Raw genomic sequence first — 25,433 nt, forward strand, 5'->3', positions numbered from 1 at the left:
CACCGCAATGCGGTCTGGTCTTACTGTTTTTAATAGCGTGTCTGTTTAAAATCCGTTTGTGCTACATATCTCCATTTATTTTTGTACAGCAACTGTACTACTAGTAGAAAAAAAACCTTTCGTTATAAAACGGCATTTCGCAACAAACTTCCGAAATGATGCAATTCTTCTGTCTGGGGCACCAAGCAACCCCGTCGCAATTACGCAACACTGTCAAGCTCGTGCTTGCCAGCATAAGCAACCAACGCCACTACTAAGAAGATCACGAGACAGGCAAACATTTGCGAAAAATAATATATCGTACCTTCATTAACATGCTTATGTTTTTACATACAGTGTTCCAATGTATATATGTATAAAAGGTTTTAAAACGATTAAAAAAAATGTCAGCAGAATGCCGCTGTCATAAAGCCATGTGATCAAACATTCACATGATCGTTTCAGCCGTCATGTGACTCGATAGCTGCCTCGCCAGTCAGGAACCGTACTGTTTTCTTGCGGCTTCAAGGATCTCGGAAGTAAATAGCTGAAAGAAAACCAAAATGAGTGTAAGCTTGGACATCCGGCTTAAGAGGGCAAACAAAGTCTATCACGAAGGGGTAAGACTTTTTTCAAATCTGCGTTCTGGGCGGACACGGGGCTCCCAATCCGCTGCCCCGTTATGCTTGTTATTCATTTATTGTAATGTAAAAAATAAAAAAAAAACACAGTAATTCATGAATGATTGGTAAATTATTTTTCTGACAACACCCCATAGTATAATCCAATCATCTATCTTACATTCAGCTAGCCAGGTGTTCTGCAAACGTGTCTCCCGTATGATATTGTATGACGCATTGATCATAGTTACTTTGTATTCTGTTGAAGCATGACTCCAATGAGTTGAAATCCACAGTGTCGTGTGTTATACAAGTGAAGCGAATTGCACTCCTCAGACTATTAAGTCTAAACAACATCTAATAAATACTAGTGACTTCGTTGTATCGAACTCATACCCTTTTTTGTGAAAATCAGTTGTAATTGCATCAGTTCATGTGATTCTGTACCGTCTCCCAATGGACAGTGGACCTGTCTCTGTAAACTAAACGTATTCATTTTGTGAAAATCATAAGAAAGTTTACAAACGAGAGGAGGCCATTCAGCCCATCTTGCTTGTTTGGTTGTTAGTAGCTTATTGATCCCAGAATCTCATCAAGCAGCTTCTTGAAGGATCCCAGGGTGTCGGATTCAACAACATTACTGGGGAGTTGGTTCCAGACCCTCACAATTCTGTGTGTAAAAAAGTGCCTCCTATTTTCTGTTCTGAATGGCCCTTAATCTAATCTCCATTTGTGACCCCTGGTCCTTGTTTCTTTTTTCAGGTCGAAAAAGTCCCTTGGGTAGACATTGTCAATACCTTTTAGAATTGTGAATGCATAGCTTAGCTCAAGCATAAGCCAGAACATTGAAGTTACTAAAACGGCATGATATTAACGTAGCGCGTTGTTGCCGGTATCGAGTCAAAAAAAGCAAACACAGCAGGCTTTGTTTCCAGTTTGTAACAGATGCATCAAAGGAGTACTCAGCATAGTTCTGTCTAAATTGAGAGTACGGTACAACCATGTGGCTACAATTTGACTGCACTTTCATGGCAGACCTGAAAATAAAATGATATATTCAATTCCTGGGATGGAAATAAGACTCCCATTGCAAAGCAGTGATCCATTCCTGGTTTTGCTGTGTTTTTAATAAGACACACCTGAGTTGAGAAACCTGGAATGTGTGAATCTGCTAACTCATGTGCGCATTCTGTTGTCATGGAAGGTAAATATTTGAAATACATCCTTTGAACCTTTAACTTTTTGCACCACAGCAGCAATGCTCATGACTTGAGGTGACCTGTCTCATTATATATTGTGTTTCTCTCCCCAACAGCCATGACAATGGGATGGAAATTCTGCCTACAAGCGACGGTCAAAAAATGAAATATTTACTAAGGATATTCTTTCACCTTATAAAGGAACTTGCGTGGGGTATATTTGCAGAAATGATCTTGTCTATTGCCATATTTGCGTTTTTACATGTGTATCGACTCCTGTGTGCTGTAAGCCCACATGTGCAATTTTGCTTAGTATTTTATACACATTGAATATGAATGTGGCAATGAGTTCATTCATGCAACAATACCTTATGGTAGTTCTTCCACAGTAAATGTTTCATTTTTGGATGTCACCTGTTGGCAAAATCCCCATCTTGTAGACTCTTGACTATTGAAGTCTTCACACTGCTGCCTTGAGGTATGGAATGAGCCTGTGTAGTGATGGAGGGGGAGGGCTCTCCATTGTGCCTGGGCGCTCGGGTGGTGTTTCTCAAAGGCAGCCACCAGGGTGATTTTGTGCGGTCACAGCAGACTCACACGCTAAACCAACCATTCAGGTTGTGTTGGTAATGGTAAAGTCCATGTGTCTTTCATACAGACCGTTTCATTGCTGTGGTCTGAGGAGGGGGCTTTGCATAGCGATTCATCTGCTTTCCTACATTGCATTCTATCACTGGCAGGTCCTGTGCCACAGTATAGAGAAGGGTCTAAGTGTTGGTGACTGCTTTATCCTTGAGACATAGTGCGACTACTGGGGCAAGGGAAATGCATTAGTGTGAAGTCCTTACTTCCATGGTTACAGTGCTGCTGTTGCTGGTGTCTTGGTTAAAGCAGTAGGTATGCTGTACGTCATTAGGGTAATGAGAATGTACGGCATGGGGGGGTTGTTTAATGAAGGTAGTTGTAAATGGGCATGTCTGGATTCCTAGATCTTCAGTTTCAAACTCTCAGGGCTGTCCCCAGCAGAGGAGCCCAGGGAGCGTTATCTGTCATTAAATCACAAAGTAGAGAAGTACAGTAAGTCTAGAAATGCTCCCGTACATACCCTAGGTATTGGTGTGGTTCTGATGGTCTTGTCAGCCAGCTCCCGTTTAAAGAGTGGCACTGTTAGTAACCCTGGAATGAACTTGAAGTTAGGTTACTGTGTGCGAATGGAACTGGAAATATGTTTGAGCTGAGCTTGTATGACGACTGGCTTAGGTCTTTGTGTGAGCCAATCACTTCAGTGTAAAGCTGAATGTAAAAGGTCATTGACCACTGCCTGAATCGGATTGGCTGAACACAGACTTCAGGGGATGATTGGTCAGGCTGTATTTTTTTTTTTTTCATGGCAAAAAAATTGCTTATTCCACAGTCTAGAAATATGTATTTCACGATTAAACATAATGCTTGCAAAAGTAGAAAAAAATACAACAAATGTTCCTAAATTTTTAAAGGCTTACCTGACAAACAATAAATGCTAAATTGTAGAATGTTTTGTTTTTATGTCCACCTTTTAAAGACATTCTGTTTTCACCATCAGTGAATTATCAAAATAAGAAAATAACGTAATTAAATGTAAATGTAACAACAGACATGTGAAATGTCCCTTTCCAGTACCAGACAGCGACCTGTAGCAGAAATATTTCCAATCTTTGATGCAGCTGGACCTGGTGTCTTTTTTTGTTGAAGACATTTTGCAGCTCTATGCAGTGTGTTCAATCATTTACCGGAAGCAAACTAAACCGGCTGCCAGGTTCCTAAATGCAGTGTAACAGGTACTGTGTCAATAAGACAAACATTTGCTATATTTATTTTTAAGTGACAAAAAAAAATATATAATATATATATATATATATATATATATATATATATATATATATATATATATATTTACACTATTCTTTCCGAAATGGAAATTTCCCTGGGGAACTACATATTATGCGGCAATGGGTGAATTTCACAGAAATCCGTGATAACCCTGAAAAAAAAAATACAGCCTTAATGATTGGACACTGTGTTGGCAAGGCAGATCATTCTAATAAATCTGTTTCAAAGGTAGTATGAAATATGACAGATGCAATATGACTGATTTAACAGGATATGTTACCAGTCTCAGGACAGCTAATACATTATTTCTAGGAAAAACAACCCCTGACAGTACTACCTGCTTCACAATACAGTATGACTTGTTATCCAACTCAGACATCTGTGTTATCTGGTCTTGAAAAACAACACAGAACAGAAGGCCTGACAGGAAACAAACAGAGCAAGCCATTGGCCTCTATCTGTGAACAGCCTAGCACTATCCAGTCATTCTCCATGTACTGCACCATGATATTTACTAAACAAGGGGTAACGCATCCCTGAATGTGTTTGACTACTGAAAATCCATGGTGGTCTTTACTGTAAATGATACATACCCTGCTGGGATCTGTCTTCAGTATACAGTCAGGTACAGTAGGTGACCGCACACCTATTCACGTTTAAATTGCTGATCAGGGCGGCATGGGGATGATCTGACGGGTAATTGATCTGGCAGGTAATAGATATTTGAATGCTCAGAGGCTGTGAGTCAGTGTTTTAGATTGGCACACGGCTGAAATCCTCCAGAAGTGCACATCAAAGGCACACAGCTGTGGATTATTTCTGAGCCATAATGATACAGTAGCCTAATCTTTATGTTAATTGCATGCTCAAAGTTTATAAAAATAAAAAGGAAGGTTTGGGTTACGGGTGACAGTGTTAGGGATGCTGTATTGCTGTGTATTATGTCTTTATGGAATCCTGTGTTCTGTAGCTGCTCTTCTTCCATAAACAGCGCTGTATTACTGTTCAGGCACAGACTTCTTTGTTTGTTTATTATTCACTTGACATTATTCAAACTAAAGATGAATGTTAATAACAGTGTTGCTCCATCAGTACGGTATCCAAAACCAGATTCCTCCTTCATTAGCTGTGGCCTGTACCCTCAGCAACTGGCAACGCAGCACTGCAGCACTGTCTCTTATTAAATGTGGGGACATGTTTCTTCGATTTTTAAACCTAAACAAAATGACAATGAAAACTGAGCCTTGGTGGAACACAAAAATCGTACAATAAATCACATCAAACAGCAGGAAAATGACAAGGAGCATTTCTCTGGAAAGCATTTGTATTCTAGCAACACAACCTGAAGAGTAGATTCCAATAACCCTGGGGTACTGTGGGCTTTTCAGGACTAACCGCAATTATCATGCCTGCTAATTAAAAAGCCAACTCCTCGCTTCCAGTAACAGCTCTAATTACCTCAAGCTACTGGTAATGGCCGGGGAAGCTCTGGCTAATTGCTAGCTTTTAAACTCCTAGAAATGCTTTTAACAGTAAATTAGTTCTTTCTTTCTCTGCGTCGTGGATTAAACAAATAAGCAGTGTGGCGTAGTGGTTAGGGCTCTGGACTCTTGACCGGAGGGTTGTGGGTTCAATCCCCAGTGGGGGACACTGCTGTTGTACCCCTGAGCAAGGTACTTTACCTAGATTGCTCCAGTAAAAACCCAACTGTATAAATGGGTAATTGTATGTAAAAATAATGTGATATCTGTATAATGTGAAACAATGTATAATGTGATATCTTGTAACAATTGTAAGTCGCCCTGGATAAGGGCGTCTGCTAAGAAATAAATAATAATAATAATAATAATAATAAATACAGAACTGTGTGTCTGGCAAGAAAAAGAGAAGTGGAGAGCAGCACGGGAGAGGTGTGTGTGTCTATGTGTCTGTCTGTCTCTGTGTGTGTGTCTGTGTCTCTGTATGTGTGTGTGTCTGTGTCTCTGTGTGTCTGTGTCTGTGTCTGTGTCTGCGTGTTTTGGCTCCTTTTAATAAATTTAAATCCATTTGTTCCTGAAGATCAGCTCTCAGGGGTGGTCTTTGTGCCTTTCCTGTTCGAAATTGTTTAAGTGAACCATTTAAACCTCCATCCAGACTCAGTTAGTTATCTCATTTTACCTGTTAAACCTGGAGTGGAATGGTCCTCCAGGACCATGATTGGACACGCCTGAGCTAACTCTACATTCCTGCCCACTTTGTCTCCCTGCTCCTGGGCTGCTCCTGGGTTTGGCAGTGCTTCAAGAAACGAGGAGCCAAGGACGATCGTCAAGTGTGTGAAAAGTGAAAACCCTTTAGCAGCCATTCCCAAACGTGCACAGTAATGTTAACCTTTTGAATAATTTTTTTTTTTCTCAGAAAGCAGCATTGCAAGTTTTGATAATGGAAGGCTTGTGTTTTTAAAAGCGATGGTCAGCTCTGTCATTATAGAATTGAACTAGTTTGATTTGACCGAGCGTAAAGAACCCAGTAAGAGACAGTGGGGTATCATAACGGCAGCAAATCGAAATCCCCAATATTAACATAATTTAGATATTTTATTTAACATCATGTAATCAAAGAAACTACAAAATTATATTGTCTACCGGAAGCCCTAATAAGTAGTACAGTATTTCATGTTAGATTTCAAAATGTCACATTTTTCAATTTATCTGTTTTTTTGACTTTATGAAGCACAATGCGTTAATTCTATAGGGTGACGCAAAACATTTGCCCAGAGCTGTAAAATGTGTACATTCTCCTGTTCCAACATTAAACAGACAGAATTCCTGGAATATTTTGACCCTAGTATGGCATGCATTTAGATAACGGTGTGTAATATGTTATAGCATTTTAACATACACTACATTTGACATTTTCATCCTTTTGTGAGCCGAGGTTTTTGCTTGCAAACAATTCAGAAGCAGCAAATTGTCCAGGCTTGTGCTTCAAAGAAATGCCCTCTGTTCTGAATTGTCATGCATAACTTTTAAACCCTCCATCATGCTGCATCTTATAACTTGAGTTAAATGACGAATGTATCAACTGGAAGTCGTCTTCTCAGGGACGTTTTCGTATAAACTTCTTTTGAAGAGTTTTTGTTGGTTGGTTTGTTTGATCTGGTAGTCAACAAGATTAGCGCATGACGACCCTCGGAGCACCTATCGATCACCAGGATCAATGGGTTGTCCTTTATTGTTTCCAGCACTGCTGGGTGCTGTGGCTGGGGTTTGTGTATGATATTTGTATGGGCCTATTCACTCTGGATACAAGGTGTCACAAGATGTCAAAGAACAACTGATTTAAGGTGGTATAGTAGCCAGATTATGATTGAGGGTAGTGCGTCTATTGCAATTCAGTGTTAAAGTTCCTCTCCTAGCAGAGTCGAGAGAAGAAAGACTTGGCAGACAATTTACCTAATCAAATCCACCACAGTAGTGTCCCACTACAGCGTCGTGATTGGATACACACACACGATGGGCTTCTAATCAGAGAGCTGAACAAAGCTGTCAATTCCAAGCCCAGTGTTTCAGAAGAGGTTCTATAGTGAACCTGGGATCTGTAGAGTAGGGCTACATCACCCCTTATAAAGCAAACCAAATTCACTTGATAATAAAAGGAATAACTTCTATAAACTACCAATACTACTAATTTAAACCACATTGGTTCAACCATCATGTCACATTTTCTCGTTCAGTTATATCCGATTGTCTGATTCAAAGAGCTATTAACACAACAAAAAACTTTGTAAAATACCCTTTTATCTGCACTGAAAAGTTGTGCAATTCTCACAAAATAGGCTGTATTGTTGCTGCCCTCCTGTGGAAAGTTTGGATACTCCTTTAGAGCTGAAAATATAAGCTCATGATTTGGGACGAATGTTAACCCTTTGAACCTCGATTAATACCCAAGTGAAAAGACATTGCTGCTTGAAAGATGGTCTTGTTTGTAAAAATGACCTAAAACATAAGTAACGATGAATACGGTTTGAGCCTGAGCTCTGGCAAGATAATTAAGACGAGCTGCCCGCTGATTTACATCAATTAGCCTGCAGACTCCTACAGATATTAATGGAGTACAATTTTCTGTTTTAGTTAACGGCTGTGGTCTTGTTTTAAATCGGTGATAGATTAGGCCTCGTATAAAAAGGAAGTGATTGAGTGGAGGATGAATGAGTCCTTTATGGGTCTTCCCTCTGGGTCAGATCGACACAGACGCAGTGTTTTAGCCTCCTCCCAATCCTCTCTGCTCCGCTGTGCCGAGACTGTGTCCTGGGATTTGATTAAGATGTTATTCCTGAGCCTGCTCTATACAAGTGAAAAGTAAATCCTTTAAGTTGTTCTGAGGCCCCATACAGTAATGAACCCGATAACCCACACCAACAGCTGCTGTAGGATTGAATCAGAAATAGAATTCTTGTGTTCCAGTTTGAAAGTCCTCGCTGACCTGTGTTTGAGTGCAAATTATTTAGTTTTGTTTTGTAAATTGCCTTTGCTGATTCCTCTAGAAGGCCAGGCCCCCTTATGCCTGGCTGTCAGTGCTCAAAGATCACTGTTACAGTACGTGAGGACTTGAGGGTGGTCAGCTCTAATCAATTCTATCTAATCAATTAGAACAGGATGGACGGCACAGTATTTCTGGTGGCTGAAGCACGGCTAGCTTTTGTCTGGCAAATAAATTCTTTAAACTTTTAAAACGACTGTTTCAGTATTCGTATTTCCGTCCCGGCGTATGTACATATGTCGTACTTTGAGTTTTACATACTAAGAGAACAGCATTTCTGTGATGATGAAACGTCGTATTGGTGTATAAGGTGATGTGTACGTCTGTCTGTCACTTATCTATATCAAAGTAATTAACTCTGTGGAGAAATGAAGACACCTGTCCGTCTGTCACACATTTTTACATGCAACGGATGTAGGTCGTGGTGATCTTTTATTTTTGAGTGCATGTAGAATAAACTTAAACTTCCATGCTTTGTACCGTTCCGTTGTTTAGCGTTGCTGTTGTGCTTGATTGTACCGGGAGATCCCTACTGCCTGCAGATCCGTAACGAAGACTCTGAACTCTCAGCGATGCAGCATACACTCAGCTGAGGGCTCCTCTTTTCTCACTGCTGCCTTTCACAAGAGGCTATCGAGTGACAGAGAGACTAACTCTGATTGGTAGAATGTGGTAGCAGAGCTTAATGTATAATACAACCCCTGAGGCAATTTTTTATTTCATATTATTTTTCCTATTTCAATGTTACTAAAGGCTGGAGCTCCTCTTGAAATATTCATGAAGCTTTCACAGCCTTGGCAGACGAGAAGAGGGGAGGGGGGGTCTGGATGACGTGGGCAGATGCTGAGAAGTGCGTTAAGACCTCTATGTAATAAATATCTGGTTGATGTTTCTTGACTCATTCTGCAGAGCGCTGGATCAGTCTAGAGGAGACATGAAACATTCATGGGCCATGTTGTTGTCAGGGTTTTGTGTGCGTCATTCCCGAGGAGTGAGAGTGCATTACTCTGGGGTCATCAACCAGATATTTATTACATAGAGGTGATACTTTCTTTACACAGTATATGGTATTATAACAGAGGTACTGTGTGTATCGTATGTATTGAGATACAAGGTCAAAAGCACGACACAGCTCATCACAGCTTTCTTTCTCTCTCTCTCTGGTGTCAGGAGGCTCTTTCGGGGGTGGTGGTGGTGATGAGTAAAGACTCCGTTCAGCACCAGGGCCTCTCCCTCACCATGGAGGGAACTGTGAACCTGCAGCTCAGCTCCAAGAGCGTCGGCGTGTTTGAGGCCTTCTACAACTCCGTCAAGGTGAGCAACCCCTTTACAAACGCACCGGCTGCCTTGAGGAAGGGAGCAGAAGAACATTACAATACGTTACATACAAGCAAGAATACATCTCTGCTTGTTCTAAAAAAGTGAGCTCATTAATAGTGCCATTCGGCCCATCAGTGCTTGACTGGTTCCAAGTAGCTCAGTGATCTCAGATCTGTGTCTAGTTGGTTCTCAGATGGTTCCAGTGACTTGACCACAAGCTTGGTAACCTATTCCATGTACTCTCCTCTCTCTGTGCAGTTCAGGTTTATACAGCTTTCTGTGTTAAGGCGCTGGCTCTACTCAATCTGCAGCTTTGTCCTCTGAGCCTGGTCTCTGCTGTGTTGACAGCTTTTAACACAGGGATGGAATTAAGACTCCTGTTTTGTAAAGTTTCATGCATTCCAGGTTTTACTATGAGCTTGATTAGCCACCGTGTCAAGATAACAAGCTCAGGTGTGTCTTATTAAACTCATAGTAAAACCAGGAATGGATCAAACTGCTATGCCATGGGAGTCTTATTACCATCCCTGAAATGTTTTTAAAACTTATATCAAGTCTTTCCTAACTCCATCCTTCTGTGACAGTGAATTGGATCCATTCTGGACATTATATGATAGCTCCAGTGGTTGGGTTCTGTGTGCTATGGCCCTGTTCTTTCTGTTCCAGCCCATTACGCTCATCAGCAGTAACATAGAGGTGGTCAAACCAGGGAAATTCCCCGGCGGCAAGACGGAAATACCCTTCGAGTTCCCGCTGCACGTGAAGGGGAACAAAGTGCTCTATGAGACGTACCACGGCGTCTTCGTGAATATTCAGGTAAGGCCCTGCCCTTCCTCGCTGTCAGGAATATTCACATGCTCGTTGTCTTGCGCTTGTCACTGCTTGTACACAGTTTTACAACTAAATGACAAGGGCATTCAGCCACTCACCCAGACGAGTACAGCTGACTGTCACTTGACTGAGTCAGGGCTCAAACTTCTCATCATCCTCAGTATCTTGTGATCCCTGCACCTCCTGTCCCAGCACAGAGCTACACTGACTCCTAGTGGTGAGACGATGCATAAGAGGAAGCTGTGAAGCGCCACACATACAGAAGACCAATGTTTCTATCAAGCAGCAGTGACTGAGAGACAGTCGGCTCTATCTGTTTGTGTTTCTTTCCAGCAGCAGTGACTGAGAGACAGTTGGCACTATCCGTTTGTGTTTTCCTACTAATGGTAAGGTATTCTGTAGAAATACAGTTTAAAAAGGCACTGAGCTTCTCCGGTGTTATCTGAATTAAATATAAATGGACTTCCTAGTCCAGAAGCCAATAACAGCCATTAGTGCCCATGAGAGACTATTAGAACCAGACCACGAGCTGAGGGGTTACAGTAACAGCTACCTCTTCTCATAAATTACACTCATGCCTACAACTCTTAGACTGGTTTAGGCAGAAACATGGTCCTCTAGATAGACTGAGGATTTTAAAGCACTCCAGTGTGTTATGTTCTTGTTTAACCAGTCCTGAGTTATTTTTGTCCAGCTGAAGAATGGACATCACATTGGAACCTGTGAGGTTCCAAGGTGATTTCCTAAGGCATATATTAACATACAGCACTAAGATAAGGGTGAAGAAAATGTGCAGCTTTGTCATATTATTCCAGACTCCTTGATACCAGTGTTTGATTATTGGTAAAAGCACCGAAGTGAGTTAAGAGTGACATGAGCGTTTTTTTTTTGTTTTTGTTTTTTTTTAGCACATAAAGGGTTAAACGTGTCAGTTTATTTAATCGGTCATTTTGCATGTAGCTGCCTTTGCAATGGAAGCATTATCCCCCAAGCGGAACCAATTTAGTGAAATAAGAACGGTGCTTTGTTTTGCAATGGCCTGGCAGCGAGACTGGTGTTCTTCCCCAGGCAGGAGCCGTGCTGTATGAGTGGCAGTGGTGGTGACGGCGATGGCGATGGCAGCATCACCTGATAAACCTTGTGTGCTGACCTTTTTTTTCCATCTTTATTTTTTGGATTCAACATCATTAATATCTCCCACCGGCAAACTGGGCACCCCGCCTGCACCAACAAAAGTGCCTGTCACAAAGTGTCTGTTTAACTGCTGTTTCCATGGAGCCGACAAACAGAAGCATGAGCTCATATTTTTTTCCTTGTTGTTCTTGTTATTTAATAAAATATATGTGGGTGGCAATAGTCCCTGTACCTTTACAGTCCTAACCTCTTTTAAAAAGCGTTGAAATGCTCTTTTGTGAAACGTTCAGCCTTCTGTGTTTTGACCGTGTCTGAATTCAGTTGATGAGGAATGATTATTTGTGGGGAAACTAAATGTTTGCAGATCCGCAGTGTAGGGTATCTTGAGGAAACACTGAAAGGCATTTGAAGGCATTTGTCAATGTTCTTTGAGCTCTGTGGAAGTCTGTAAGAGAGAGAAACTTCCTGGTGCAGGGTCTCGTTCCTCGAGCATTCCTCCCATTCCTGAGGTTCAAGGAAATGAGCAGAAACCTCTCGTGTGGTTAGAGAGTCAAACTCGGCACACGCTCCACACTCGCTGTACAGCAACACACAAAGCATTTCCACGGCTAGCAGCTCACATGCTGATAAAAACAGCTTCTTCAGTGGAGCAGATTGCTGTGTTTGGATGTGCAATCAAGCCATGAGGAATATACTTTATTGGTCTGATGTCGGCAGATCTAAATGTGACCACTATTTAAATAATTAAAGGGTCCTTGATATTGCAAATCACACATCCAGCAGTATATGTTTGTACAGTATGTATGCTTTGTTCTGACTGCTAACCCTCTGCTATACAATTGCACAGATTGTTTTGGTTTCACAGCTGTTATGCATTGAAGCTTGTGACTGTAATGCAGTTTTGGGCACCCACTCACTCCCTCTCTTTCTCTGCTGGCTCTCGGAGCCCCCATGGAAACAGCAGCTCTCTGGCTCAGCCTGGCTTGTGTGTGGGTGGTCTGGTGGGTGTTGGAAAATTGTGTTAGAACACAGCAAAGTCATTGAAAGCTCTGGTAGTAATTCAAGACTAAATAACAGCGTGTATCTCTCTCTCCCTCCGCACACCACCCCCTCAGAACACGACATACACCAGCGCTTTTAGACTGGCAGCTCCAACGCAGGCCTGCCAAGTGCAAACCTAGCGCCCTGTTGCTGAGACCCCTGAGGTCAGGACATGGGGAGAGGGAGAGGAGGGAGGAGGAGGGAGGCTGTGTGGGCCATTGTATTTATCGTACTAGCTGGCGTTCTCTCTAGCCTAAAACAGAAAGGCGATCAGACCCTGTGGTGGTGCTCTCTCCTACACTACTGTTGTTGTTTTGAGGGGAGTCATTTACCTTGTTTAGTGTTCTTTCAGGCCCTAATATAGCGGAAAATATGACGCCTCCCACCCTGAAGTGCTGTCCCTTCCAGCACACAGGATCATCCTCCCACCTACCCTGTCCTTCTTCAATACAGAAAACAAATGAACTTGAGGAACAGCAGCAACACTGAGGTGGAACCAGGCAACAGGGTTTACATGGTTCAAATGAAGCTTTTTCCTTTCTGAGGGTAGCGAGTCAGTGGCAGAGCTGGGATCCGAACCCTGCTCCTCCCGGCTCTTGTGTAACCAGGGTCTGCTGTGTTTGTTGTCCTGCAGTACACCCTGCGATGTGATATGAAGAGATCCCTGCTAGCCAAGGACCTGAGTAAGACCTGCGAGTTCATGGTGCACTCCCTGGTAAGAGAGCCCTGATCCACACTGACAGCCTTACAAAGGTCAGTGCGCTGGACGTGGGGTGAACTGACATTGCCTTGAATGTCTGGGGAACTGCTAATCCCATTGTCCTGAAACTTGGTATTAATATTATTTAGCTTCAATTACTGACAGATTGTGGCTGTCTGTACAGCTTTGGCCAAAAGTTTTGCATCTCCTAGAATTTTAGGATTGAGACCTAATTACAAAAAAATGATCTGTGAACATAATTTAGATCTTTTATTTAACATCATGTAGTCAGAGAAACTACAAAATGATATTGCAAAAGTCTACCGGAAGCCATAATAGTAGTACAGCGTTTCATGTTAGATTTCAAAATGTCAAATTTTTCAATTCAATTTGAACTGGAGAACTGATCATCAGATTGTCAGGAAACTTGTTATTAACATTATTTAGCAGCCATTATTGAGAGTATTAGATTTTGGGGACTTGCGTATTGTCTCTGTCTGTTCTCTGGAGAACTGCTTATTACATTTAAATTGCCCATTTCACTGCTTATTCATATTCTATACTTTATAGGTCTAGAGCTTTATTACAATCAAACCTGTGTTGAATTCCCATGTATATGCCTGTAAAAGCCAAGTAACCAAAGTAATCGCTGGTAACCTACCTAAGACTCCCCTAGCCTGTATAGTCTTAGACTTGCACACTTCATATAACACCTGTTATAAAATAGAGTAACCTGCTACCAGAGCCCACAGTGTGTAGCTCATTGGCTCATAGTTTAGGGGAAACAGGTGTCTTGTGCAGTGCTGAAGGTTTGTGATTTTCACCACTGTAGAAAATCTTTTTCGTCTCACACTGCATGCACACATCTGCAGGCACGATGCCTGGAGTGCGGAGTTGTGCTTTTTCAGTGGTGGTTTTCTGGAAGTGTATCCTTTGCAGGGTCACCAGTCTTTTTTAGTTGAATTACTGTGCATCCACCCACTGTCCTGCCCCTTGTGAAGTCACTTAAGTCCTTTTTTTTTGTTTTTTTGTCAGGGACTTAACAGCACAGCCTCTCCATTATCCTTTGTTCTAATCTGTTGTGTTTTATACTCTCCAGCCACAAAAGGGGAAGCTGACGCCCAGTCCAGTGGAGTTCTCTATCACTCCAGACACCCTGCAGAACGTGCGAGAGGTGAGTCTGACAACAGAATCACTCAGAACAGAGCATCCTTCTAAAACAGAGCAATACCAGAGTCACAATCCTGGAACCTGTGAAGCATGTATGACACAGTGCAGTACTTGCTAGTAGTTATCCTGGTGGAACTTGCAGTTTCTACATGTATTTGCACGAATAATCAAACATACAATTTAAACGTGTGCAGAGTGGGCTTCCTTTATAGCAGTCTGCTTACTGGAGCTAATTCAGGACAGGCTGTTTGAAAAATAATTAGTGCGGGGAGGGTGTTATATGCAAGCCCAAACTGGCTGTTGTCTAACAGTTTGGAAGAACACCTTGACAAGTGTCTAAGTGGTGTAGTTTATATTTAGCGCTACAGTGTTATCCGGATGGATCATTATTAGTTGAAAAGTGCACTTGTGAATTGGTTTGCTGTTTGCAGCCTCTGCTGGGCACCTGTAGCGCTGGCTATGCAGGAGAGCTGCAGACTCTGACATGCTTTATAGCGTGGGCTGTGTGGGTACACAGGGGCCCCTGCGGCTAGCCGAGAGTGAGTGACAGCCTTGTTGAGAAGACGAGCAGGTCCTGTCTGAAGTGTGAATTAAACCCTCGTAGGGAGAAGCACCAGCCTGCTACTTCTTCAGTCTTGTTTTCTAAGCGTTTTGCATGTGGGGGCTGGAGGAAGTGAAAACATGCCTCACCATGTAACTGTTGATTTGTGGCCATCCTCTGACAGCCCAAAAACCCCACAATGATGAGCATATATTAAATAAGCCATCGTATTTTTTTGTCTAGTTTTTTTTTTTACATTTGATCTTTCCTCTCCTTCTCTTTTAGAGAAGCTCCCTACCAAAGTTTCTCATTCGGGGTCATCTTCACGCGACTACCTGTATCCTCAGCCAGCCCCTGAGTGGAGAGCTGGTGGTGGAGAGCTCAGAAGTGCCGATCAAGAGCATTGAGCTGCAGCTGGTTCGAGTGGAGACCTGCGGTGAGTGGGATTTGCTCTCAAGAAGATTTCTGCTTCAGATTTTGCAAGGACAATCGAGTCTGAATTGTTTAATTCTGGTTTGGTATTTAATTAATAGACATTAAAAACAAAACAAAAAAAAAACTATTTTGTAATAAAATTTCTTTAATAGAAAATACCTATACCACATATTTCTTTAACAGATAATACATTTGTGCTCTAATACAGTAAAGACCCCCTGGACGCTATCATTGATGCACTGTGCACTAAATGGCTTGGTAACAGTGATCCATAGCAGTTGCTACCTGGCACTGTCAGGTGTTTAATGGTTAATACAGCTGGCTGTCAAGTAAAGCCTACGCTGTGCACATTCACAGGTAATATTAATGCACCGTGACGTTTCATTCAGGGTGCGCGGAGGGCTATGCCAGAGACGCCACCGAGATTCAGAATATCCAGATAGCGGAGGGCGATGTTTGTCATGGCTTTCCTATCCCCATATACATGGTCTTTCCAAGACTGTTCACCTGCCCGACCCTGGAAACCACCAACTTCAAAGTCGGTAAGGGAATGGAGACATACATTTCTTTTCGCTGCTTCTAAGTTGACGCCACAGCAACGTGTATTTTGGCTTGCGTATTAACAGATCATACAATAATTGTTTACAGTTTTATTGTTATGCTATAATTCATGTTTGAAAGCAGTTGTCACTGGTTTCTAGTAATTGTAGCTTTCAAGGTTTGTTACAAAATAAATATGCTTCTGTATGAAAAAAAACAATTAGCTTTGCTTGATTTTTCATTTCATTGGGGATGTGAAGATTCCTGTTCTTTGTAAAAAATAAATAAATACAACCTGTTACTGTATTACTTCCTGGGTCAGACTCCCAGAAAGAGGAAGTATGAAAATTGTGAAAGCAACATTGTGGTGCTTGATTTTATTATTACTTCCTGGGTCAGGCAAACCCACATGGTCTACCAGAATGAGGCCCTTTTTCACAGGAAGTGATATGGTTCCAGGAAGAGGAAGTAAAAACATTCTGAAGCTACATTGTGGCACTTCTGAAATCTGCATGTCCCCAATTTAAAGAAAACATTCATGCAATTTGTGACCAATGAATGTTGTTTGTATAAGAAGTTGGTATTACTGATTTGATTATCAATACTTTTTTAAATTCTTGTTTTCTTTCTCCCTCCCCCAGAGTTTGAAGTGAATGTTGTAATTGTTCTCCACGATGACCATCTTATTACAGAGAACTTCCCTCTGAAATTGTGCAGAGTCTGAGGTTTGGTGAAAAAAAAAAAGAAGTCTTCAGACAATATTATGCAGCCATGCAGGAAAAATAACTTTTGAGAAGCAGACAAAACATATTTTATGAAGTTCAAGAAGACCCGGTTGAGCGAAGGACGACGAGTCCTGCTATGGACAATGCACAGAAAATAAAACGCCCCAGAGCACTGCAGAATCACCTGGACCGAAGTAGCAGCCGGACCATTGCTTTGTCTGTTTGGAGCCTTGCAGATTGAACATATTTACTTAGCATTGCAAGGTGTGAAAGGTTAATGCTGTACCCTTTAAATGTATCTACATTGTGAGGCTAACAGTATTAGCAGTGAATAAACCTGACACTTCAGCACTCATACTTGTTCTAGTTATAAACACCCCTGCCCATATTTACTAATTGTGGAAAGACCAAAAACTAGATTTTGATTGTATAAACAGCCAAAATAAAAATAAAACTGCAAGGCATGTTTTCATATTGTAGTTTCAAAAAGTCAATTTTCCATGAACAAGCTGCTGCATTGCTCTTGAGCCATGTACCATGAGAACTCGGGCTGGCTTTGCCACCCCCCTGAACCCCCACTGCTTTTGGGATATCGCTGTCCTTGTTCAAACTGGCTTTGAGAAGGAAATTGCAGAGGGAAAGTGTAAATTAAGACTGCTGGCAGTTTGGAAGAGTTACAACACCTTTTATGAATTAATGAGCAACATAACAAATTCCGCTAAAAACGGATGTATTCATTTGAATTAAATGCAATTTACACCTTGATACTGAACACCAAAATAACCTGGTAGTGAAATCCCAATCACATTACCCAGTCAAGAGTGTTTTAAAGAAGCTGTGTGCAAAGGATTTTTTTAAAACAAATTTTGTAAATAAAAATAATAAAAAGTAAAGATGGCATGTTACAATTAAAATATGCAGTCTAATCCAACACAAGCTTAAGGGTCTGTATTGAACCGTAGCATTTTAAAATAACAAATTATTACTGAGGCTCTCACACTTAATGCTGAAAACATTTCATTTAATTGTATAATTTATTGTTTTAAAACCAAGTTAAAACCCTATCCAAGCAAGGCTGGTAAAATGGGGGCTGTGATACTCTGTAACTGATTTATCTAAACCCACTGGTCACTTCAGTAGGCTCTCTCTTGTCTGCATGGGACCCTCTGCCTATTTAAATTAGGTTATCCTGCTGAATACCATCCCGCTTGCACCTAAACGTGGTTTCTGATCAAGTCCACCCCACATGGTGATTGACTGGACAGGGACCTTTATTAAAACAGTTCCTGCAAATGAGACAGACTTTAGTCATCTTCCTTGTCCAAATCACTGGATCTCAATCCAACTGCGTATCCATAGGATTAACTTGAATATGGCATTGCTGTGCCACAGACTTCAGGCTGTCACTTTGGCAAAATGCTGGCCAACCCAATATTAAGTCCCAATAAAAATGAACAGGGACTGTACAACACTGCAATAGAAAGTTGACACTGCAGCTCTTTTATAAGATTTTTTTTTTTACAAAGCATTTAAAAAAAAAATAAAGGTTAATTTATAAAAATGATAAGAAAGGTTGGCATGTGTGTGTGGCTTTTCAAAGATCTTCACTTTGTAGAGTTGGGGTGAGGATACAGTCATGCATTGCTCTCCACAATACCACTCTGCAGGAAGCAGCTTGAAGAATATTACAAACTGAGTGAACAAAACAGCTATACAAAGTGCAGTGTCCATGCAAAATGAGCTTTATTGTGATTAATGAATAGAAATAAGGTGATGGGTAGAAAAAAATAGAAAAAAGAAAACCTAACTAACAATAAATGATCCAAAAATTAAATGTTGCCCAAAGAAAATGGGCATTCATTCTTAATCCCCCTTTACTGAAGGGTACCATCATCACAATCTTCCCTTCACTTAATTCAACCATTTTACATTAGGAGAACTCAATTGCACGTCAATAAAATCTAAGTATTTTGCTAAATGTATAACAGTTGCAGTTAATATCCACTGCCTGCAAAACCGCTTGAATTTTAAGGCAAAGCTTTCTGCGTTTGATACAGAAATCAAATTCACGTCACAAAGGTAAAATGTTTCTCAAACGTGATAAAGGATTTCTAGCTAGCAATGATTAGAACTTTGCATTTTAAATTTGTGGGGGGATAAAAGAACACTTGATCACTGGAGGTGAATATAAACAGTTACAATACCAGTAATCATCCTCCAACAAAAGCATAAAAAAAATAAACAGACTAAAGCTAAGGAAACAAAAGCAGAGTTTCCAGTCAGAGTCACCCATCTGATCGCACCAGACTCTCCCAATTGTGCGATTATTCACTTGTAAGCCAACAGGTATCCAGTGTTGATCAGTGGATCACAAAACCTGTCTGGTCCTGCTTGCATCATTACACAAAGCAGCAGGCCTGAAAACCTTTTTTTACTGAACCCTGGGCCCTAGTCACACAAGCCTTTTAGTAATAATAATAATAATAATAATAATAATAATAATAATAATAATAATAAATGTATGTTCTGATTGACGTTTTATATAGGCTGCTGTTTGGCATTTTTGAACTTTATTTAAAAAAACAGACTTTAGAAAATAGCATTTGAATAACTAGAGAGGCAACTAAAAACAGGTGAATAGTTACCAAAATTTACCACAGGCTTCCCCGATTACTTAACTACAGAATTAAAAGTGTAAGGTCTGATAACGTTAATTGGTTGATAAATTCTAGTTCACATATAAAACTATCCAACTCTAAATGAAGTTCAATACTGCCATAAGGTTTCAAGGGATTGCTGCAGTACAGCAGCTCATGCCCAAAATACATTTTTTTCCTTCCCATCCCTGTCATGCTAATAAACTGTGCAAAACCCTTGCTTCATACTGACCACCACCATCAGTGATAACAGGCTTTAGGGTATAAAAGCAAAAATTTTAAAAATCACCCAGATGAATATATTTCGTTCCCCGATTTAAGAATGCTTCTTCTAAGCGGAGAAACTCGTTCCACAGCTTCACGAGGAGGAGGACGCAGAGGCGTTGACCAGTCGGCGTCTCCCAGGGAGGACGGGGAAGTCTTCTGGGAGGAGGGCATGAACTCGGCATGTAGGACAGGTGCTCTGCTCCTTCAGCCAGGCCTTGATACACTGCAGAGAAAGACAAAGGCAGCACTTGTGGGCCAGGGTTTGGACTCAAGAGGATCATTTAGGATTGAACAGCAGGCCTGAACTTCAGTACAGTAGTACTGCAGTTAATCCTTACCTCTCCATGAAAGCTGTGTCTGCACTCGAGAACGCAAAGGTCTTCCGGAGACATTTCTTCATGACAAATAATACAGGGATCCTCAGCATACAACTGTGAAGAACAGTGGGGAGGGGGGGGGGTTAAGTACAGTCACCAAGAGGACATCTTTAGAATTGAGGTGCTGCAACAGCTGGATCATATTCTTCTTACAAATGCCCATGCAAAAGTATTGTCAAATTCAGGCAAGCTGTTGTAAAGATATGGCCTTCATTGCTCCAACCATCAGTGGCATTCATATCCCCTACCAAGGACCCACCACTACAATATAACTTCGTGAAGTTTGTCATGAAAAAGTACTATTACCAACTGCCGCAGCATGTACAATATGCACATGAACAGTGAATCATTAATCTAAAAAAAGTGGTACTCAAGACATGCTTGAAAAGCTCAGCCATGCATTTCACTGTTGCCTTCAAAATCATTCTATATGGATTAGCTCATTACAACCGTCCATGCAAAGTGAAATCAAATGCTTGTGCGACCACATCTCAAACAGTATGTCAACACAACCTAAACCTGGCCCTAAAGAACATGCGCCCAGAATTGTATACCAGGTTTAGTCAAAATTGGGTGCCTTACTGGCCACATTTCAGAAACATTGCCAAGTTCAAAGCATTTTAAAAATAGTGCTTACTGCTTTGTTTTTCTGCCACTGCGATTTGCTCTGCGATGCTACAAGTCTCCACGCATGTGCAGGGGGCGGTGTGTTCGAGCCCCTCTTTGGAGCTGGAGAAGTAGATTTGGAAGGAGGCTTTGTTGGTGTAGTGCGAGACACATTGTCATGTTGGATCTGTTCCTAAATACAAAATAGAAAATGAAGCTCAGTTATATGCATCATGCATATTCCCTGCACATTCATACCCCTGCACGGTTCTTAAATTCAGAATTAAAGCCATCGGTAACAAGAAAAAGTAGATTACGACCTAAATCCGTCGAGTTTCATTAAAACTGAATGTGACATATGCCTGTCTCCGCTATAATAATTGATCCATAAGCATTTCCAGGTTTTAGCAGGCATGGTGACATTTCTCAAGAGAATTCTTACTCGAGTGTTGTCTTGATGGTCCAAGATGCGTTGAGCCACCCTGTTGATGATTTCTTCGTAGGACAACGTATTAAGACTTCCTCCATTTCCAGTACGAATGTCCTTAATGAAAACTGTCAGGGTAGACCTACATTTAAAAGAAAGAGTATTTATTTGTACAAAGAACCACTTTTAACCCTTTGCAGTCCATTTATTAAGTGCACGTCAAGTCCAATTATTTTCACATGCGCAGTTAATTTTAGACGCTGTGTTTAAAAGTATTTTTTTTTCACAGTCAAACGGGTTTAAAAGGCTCTACATATCAACAAAGCACTCACTAGGCATCTCCAGCCCCACCCTTTTGTTCGCTATCGCTTTCACATATGCTAATAAATAAATAAATAAATAAATAAATAAATAATAATAGTCGTACATACCGATCGATCATCTCCTGATCACTCGTTTTATCACCAAACTCCTCAATAATGCAATCCAAGTCATTATTTTATTACTATAACATCTCAAAAAAGCTTTGCAAATGTCCAGGATAGTTTCTGAGCGCTGATACAGTACCATTCAGCTTGTTTCCTTATGACCACCCCTATGTAATGCCAGGGGCATTATGAGATACGCCTTTTTATTTTTTTATTTATTTATTTTTTTTAACGGCTTGTCTCGGCTCCTGTCGCTCCCACTCCGCCATTGAATGGCTTTCTCGGCTTTTTCCGGAGAAAAAAAGACTAGAAACCTGTTTTTTGCGTTTTTTTGATGATGTCGGACAGGGTCCGACAATGGACCGGATAGGAATAATTGCAATGTCGGACCAGGTCTGACAATGGACCACAAAGGGTTAAAAGTTCTGGGACACCGAATGTGCCCAACAGCCTTTTAATTTACTTTCTTTACCTGGTATAATGCGGAAACATGGCAATCAGTCGATCAATAATCTTCTCAAAACTGTTCTGCTGCTGTTGTGGAGCGGGTCTTGAACTCTTAACATCAGGCACTGCAGACGTCTGGTTTACTGGGGTACGCTCTTGCCGAGGCTTCCCTTCCATCACCTCGGATGGGACAGGACTGGGGCTGGCTCTGGGGCTGGGGCTGGCTCTGGATGCACGTTTCTGCTCTCCCTGCTGCATGTTCCCAGTGTTCTGATGCCGAACCAGGGAGGACACATGCAGAACTGCTGGGTCATTAATAAAGGGCCTGTTGGACATTACCTGGAGTTGGGAGACACAAATGAATACATTTAAAAAAAAAAAAAAAAAAATCCTATTAGCAGCTCTATACTTTAAATGAGCAGGAATATAAAGCCCATCATTCAGGCACAGTCTGCTCAGTCACAGCCAGAAACCGTATCATTACGAGGCATCCGTTAGTCAAGCAGGGAATAGTTTCAATTATCTTGTAATGCAAATATTTACACAAGGGTGAAATGTGTCCAGTTGTCTGCCTATTGTACAGCAGCATACGTCATTACTTCGTATACTGCTCCGATTGTCATAACATTTAAAATGAGACTTGTTTTAAAATTAACTAAAACCACACAGAGCATGGCTTCCAGATGCCAGGAGTGTGTAGACAGAAGTAGTTCATAAATTAAACTACTCTGGCTGTGTCAACACTTACTACACGGTCTCCAGGACGAGGCGTGCTGTTTGAGCCTGAGTGTAACTGTGAGGAGTCCAGCTGGTCTTGGGTTTGCGGTCTGCCTGGGGTGTAATTGACAGGCTGCATGGCTGGTGCAGAGCCTTGCTGAGAGGTAAAGAAAGTGGGGGGTGGCACTGGGAAGTGGGGGTGGAAAGGCACAGTTGACGCCAGAACATGTGGTGCAGGGAAAGGATAAAACGGCATCTGCAAGACAAAGGGATTAAATTGACCTCTCCATTACTTACCACAACTACTTGTGTTAAGAGCAAAAACAATGCAAACCCCAATTTCAATGCAAACGTTGTATTAACAGGGACACAAAATGTGTTCTGGGGCACTGCTTATCTCTTTGCTAGGTCTGCCAATACTGCAAATGCTGGCTCCACTCCAGATGAGATTTTTTTTTAAATGTATCTTCATTTCAGAAGTTCAATGACAGACTAACCAGACTAATATAAAAGTTATATCTCATAACAGTAGAGGCTAAGTTTCATATGAAAGGTTGGGGTTCACACATTCACCCCAACGAACCTGAGGGAAGCCCAGAAATGCACACATTATATAAAACGTACATTATAACTGCAAAATTCCAGTGGTATTCCAGTTTGCATGGGATATTGCTTTCCTTCGTTAAAGTTTGACAAAAATAAACGGCAAGCTTTGCAAACACAAATTCTAAGATGTGCATGCAAAGCCACCAGAGGGCAGTGTGGTTTAAGGAATATCACCCATAACTATTAAACACACAAGAATCAAAAGGTTTGTCACTGAATATAGGACATTTATTTTAGTGGTTTTAATGAATCGGGTAGATCCCCTGAAAGTATATACAGCACATGTTTATGTCCAAAATTAAACAAATTAACAATAAAAACAAATATGTATCCCTCCCCTCCCAAAAAATGACATATTTTATGCAATTAAAAAACTATTTCAATTTCTACACAGTCTGTGGTAACCCAAGTTCTGGAGCGCACATTACACTGTAGCTGCGTATTAAATGAAGGTACAGGACTCCTACAACTATAAAAACCATTGTATTAATAAACACAGTAAGAGGAATAGCAATACATTGCATTGTACAAAAACAACTGATTTACTCCAGTATACAGGAAGCAAAGCCAGTACTTACAGGTAGAGAAGGGATGGGAGGTGGTTTTGGAACACACACTGGTGCAAGACTGCTTAGTTTTGAACCCTTTTTCACCATATCAATTCTTTCCTCATATTGCGACTGTAAAAAAGAAATAAAAACAAACACTGATGCCAAGATTCATACAGAGTAGCTAGAACTGAAAAACTGAAACTGACAGAGAAGATACGGTTTGCAAGGATCTGGTTATGTTATGATCGAAGAACTGCCTTTTCTTTCTGAGAAAATTGGCATTCAAACCAAAAGTAACACAAAAAGGTGGTGTTGTTCAGTACACATGTGAAGCCGGCGAGGGCAAAGAGCACAAGGTTGAAGGATACAGGGCTTTAGGCAAACTGCTGTACGTCTCTCAAGTATCCAAATACTTGAGGGCATGTACGTAGGGTTAATTAAACCATCCAGTTGTGAAATGGTGAAGCAGAATTACATTTACTTCTAAATAGGACTGGTAGGCCAGTGGTTAAAGAAAAGGACTTGCTACCAGGAGGTTTCTGGTTCAATCCCAGCTCAGCCACTGACTCACTGTATGACCCTGAGCAAGTCACTGAACCTCCTTGTGCTTCATCCTTTGGATGAGATGTAAAACAAACAAGGTCCTAAGTGACTCTGCAGCAGCCGTTGTTGATGCAATAAACTTACTTCTGCAGTTCTTATTTTCTTCTGCATGTCTGAAAGCAATGCTTGCCAGGCATCAATGGCAGGTAGGAACAAAGTTGGAGAGGAGGTTCTGCAAGAAGCAGCAAACTTTAATGTTAACACCAGTAATAGAATTAACTGTATATTTCGGGTTTGCAGACTTGATGTCTACAACCGTCGCTCTGATCTTGGGGAGGGGTTCATATTGTATATTACAAGTTCCTAAAATAAAAAGTATTTACCCAGCTGCCAGTTGTTTCAGGTTCTTTACAGTTACTTCTCCTTTCGAAGCAACTTTGTACAGTAAATACAGGCTGCCACTGCGTTGATTCTCAAGCAAAGTGACCTAAACCAGAGAAAGAAATGGTGTTAGACCATCCTGTTACAGAAGAGTCATTTTATAGTGATTTTACCATCTCTTATTTTAAGAAATAAGCCAAACATGACACCAAACTACATGTGCGTTTGGGATTCAATGACATGAAATAAACATGTATTTAAGTATGTGTTCATAGCACCATGAGAAGCACTGCATTTTGAATACCCTACCTCTGCTGCCCTTGCTCTTTCAACAGCCTTTTTGATTGATTCTTCTTTCTGCGCAAGCAGTTCCTCCAGCTTCATCTTCTCAGCTGCTGATTGGTTGCTGTGAATACAAATTATTAAGATTACTTCTCCGTTTTAAAAACGGTTTCAAATTTTATATAAATCCAATGAAAGAGATCACTCGGAGTACATGACGCAAGACCTGGAAAATGGACCAGTTATGGCATGAAAGCTCCTGGAGACTTGCCTTAATTCAAGGAACTTATTAAAGTGCTTCTCATATTCCTGCTTCTTTTCTTCAATGTTTCTCAAGGATCTAAAGAAGAAAACATTAGGCAATTGACATACTTTTACTACCAAAAACATGTATATAAATAAAATAAATATTATGGTTATTTTTCTATTAGCACCATGAAGCTGCTGTACAAGTATATCTCATCTGGTTTCAAAATCAAACTGGAGCTGCTGCTGGTGGTTCCATGCTTTTGTCTGACTGCA

The 25,433-nt window shown here is 41.0% G+C and overlaps 2 protein-coding genes across 2 annotated transcripts in view; one reads left to right on the forward strand and one right to left on the reverse strand.

Annotated features, from left to right (window-relative positions):
• Positions 1 to 254: 254 nt before the first annotated feature.
• LOC117406498 (vacuolar protein sorting-associated protein 26C) lies at positions 255 to 17,096 on the forward strand. Its single transcript, XM_059030871.1, has 8 exons — positions 255 to 599; positions 9,356 to 9,499; positions 10,172 to 10,321; positions 13,146 to 13,226; positions 14,311 to 14,385; positions 15,208 to 15,358; positions 15,747 to 15,899; positions 16,539 to 17,096. Exons 1-8 carry the CDS (start codon positions 543 to 545, stop codon positions 16,619 to 16,621), a joined length of 894 nt encoding a protein of 297 aa, XP_058886854.1. The 5' UTR covers positions 255 to 542; the 3' UTR covers positions 16,622 to 17,096.
• A 1,250-nt stretch (positions 17,097 to 18,346) lies between these two features.
• The window catches only part of LOC117405150 (E3 ubiquitin-protein ligase TTC3-like), a 38,364-nt gene continuing 31,277 nt past the window's right edge, over positions 18,347 to 25,433 (reverse strand). The window contains exons 38-48 of the mRNA XM_059030868.1: positions 25,183 to 25,251; positions 24,939 to 25,035; positions 24,632 to 24,735; positions 24,393 to 24,480; positions 23,733 to 23,834; positions 22,580 to 22,804; positions 21,857 to 22,170; positions 20,972 to 21,098; positions 20,561 to 20,722; positions 19,885 to 19,977; positions 18,347 to 19,769 (exon numbers count right to left, since the gene is read on the reverse strand). Of these exons, the coding sequence (XP_058886851.1) occupies positions 19,638 to 19,769; positions 19,885 to 19,977; positions 20,561 to 20,722; positions 20,972 to 21,098; positions 21,857 to 22,170; positions 22,580 to 22,804; positions 23,733 to 23,834; positions 24,393 to 24,480; positions 24,632 to 24,735; positions 24,939 to 25,035; positions 25,183 to 25,251 (1,513 nt within the window). The 3' untranslated portion in view covers positions 18,347 to 19,637. The remainder of the gene's footprint in view (positions 19,770 to 19,884; positions 19,978 to 20,560; positions 20,723 to 20,971; positions 21,099 to 21,856; positions 22,171 to 22,579; positions 22,805 to 23,732; positions 23,835 to 24,392; positions 24,481 to 24,631; positions 24,736 to 24,938; positions 25,036 to 25,182; positions 25,252 to 25,433) is intronic.

Source organism: Acipenser ruthenus, chromosome 9 (genome assembly GCF_902713425.1).
Source record: "Acipenser ruthenus chromosome 9, fAciRut3.2 maternal haplotype, whole genome shotgun sequence".
In the NCBI taxonomy this organism is placed as follows: domain Eukaryota; kingdom Metazoa; phylum Chordata; class Actinopteri; order Acipenseriformes; family Acipenseridae; genus Acipenser; species Acipenser ruthenus.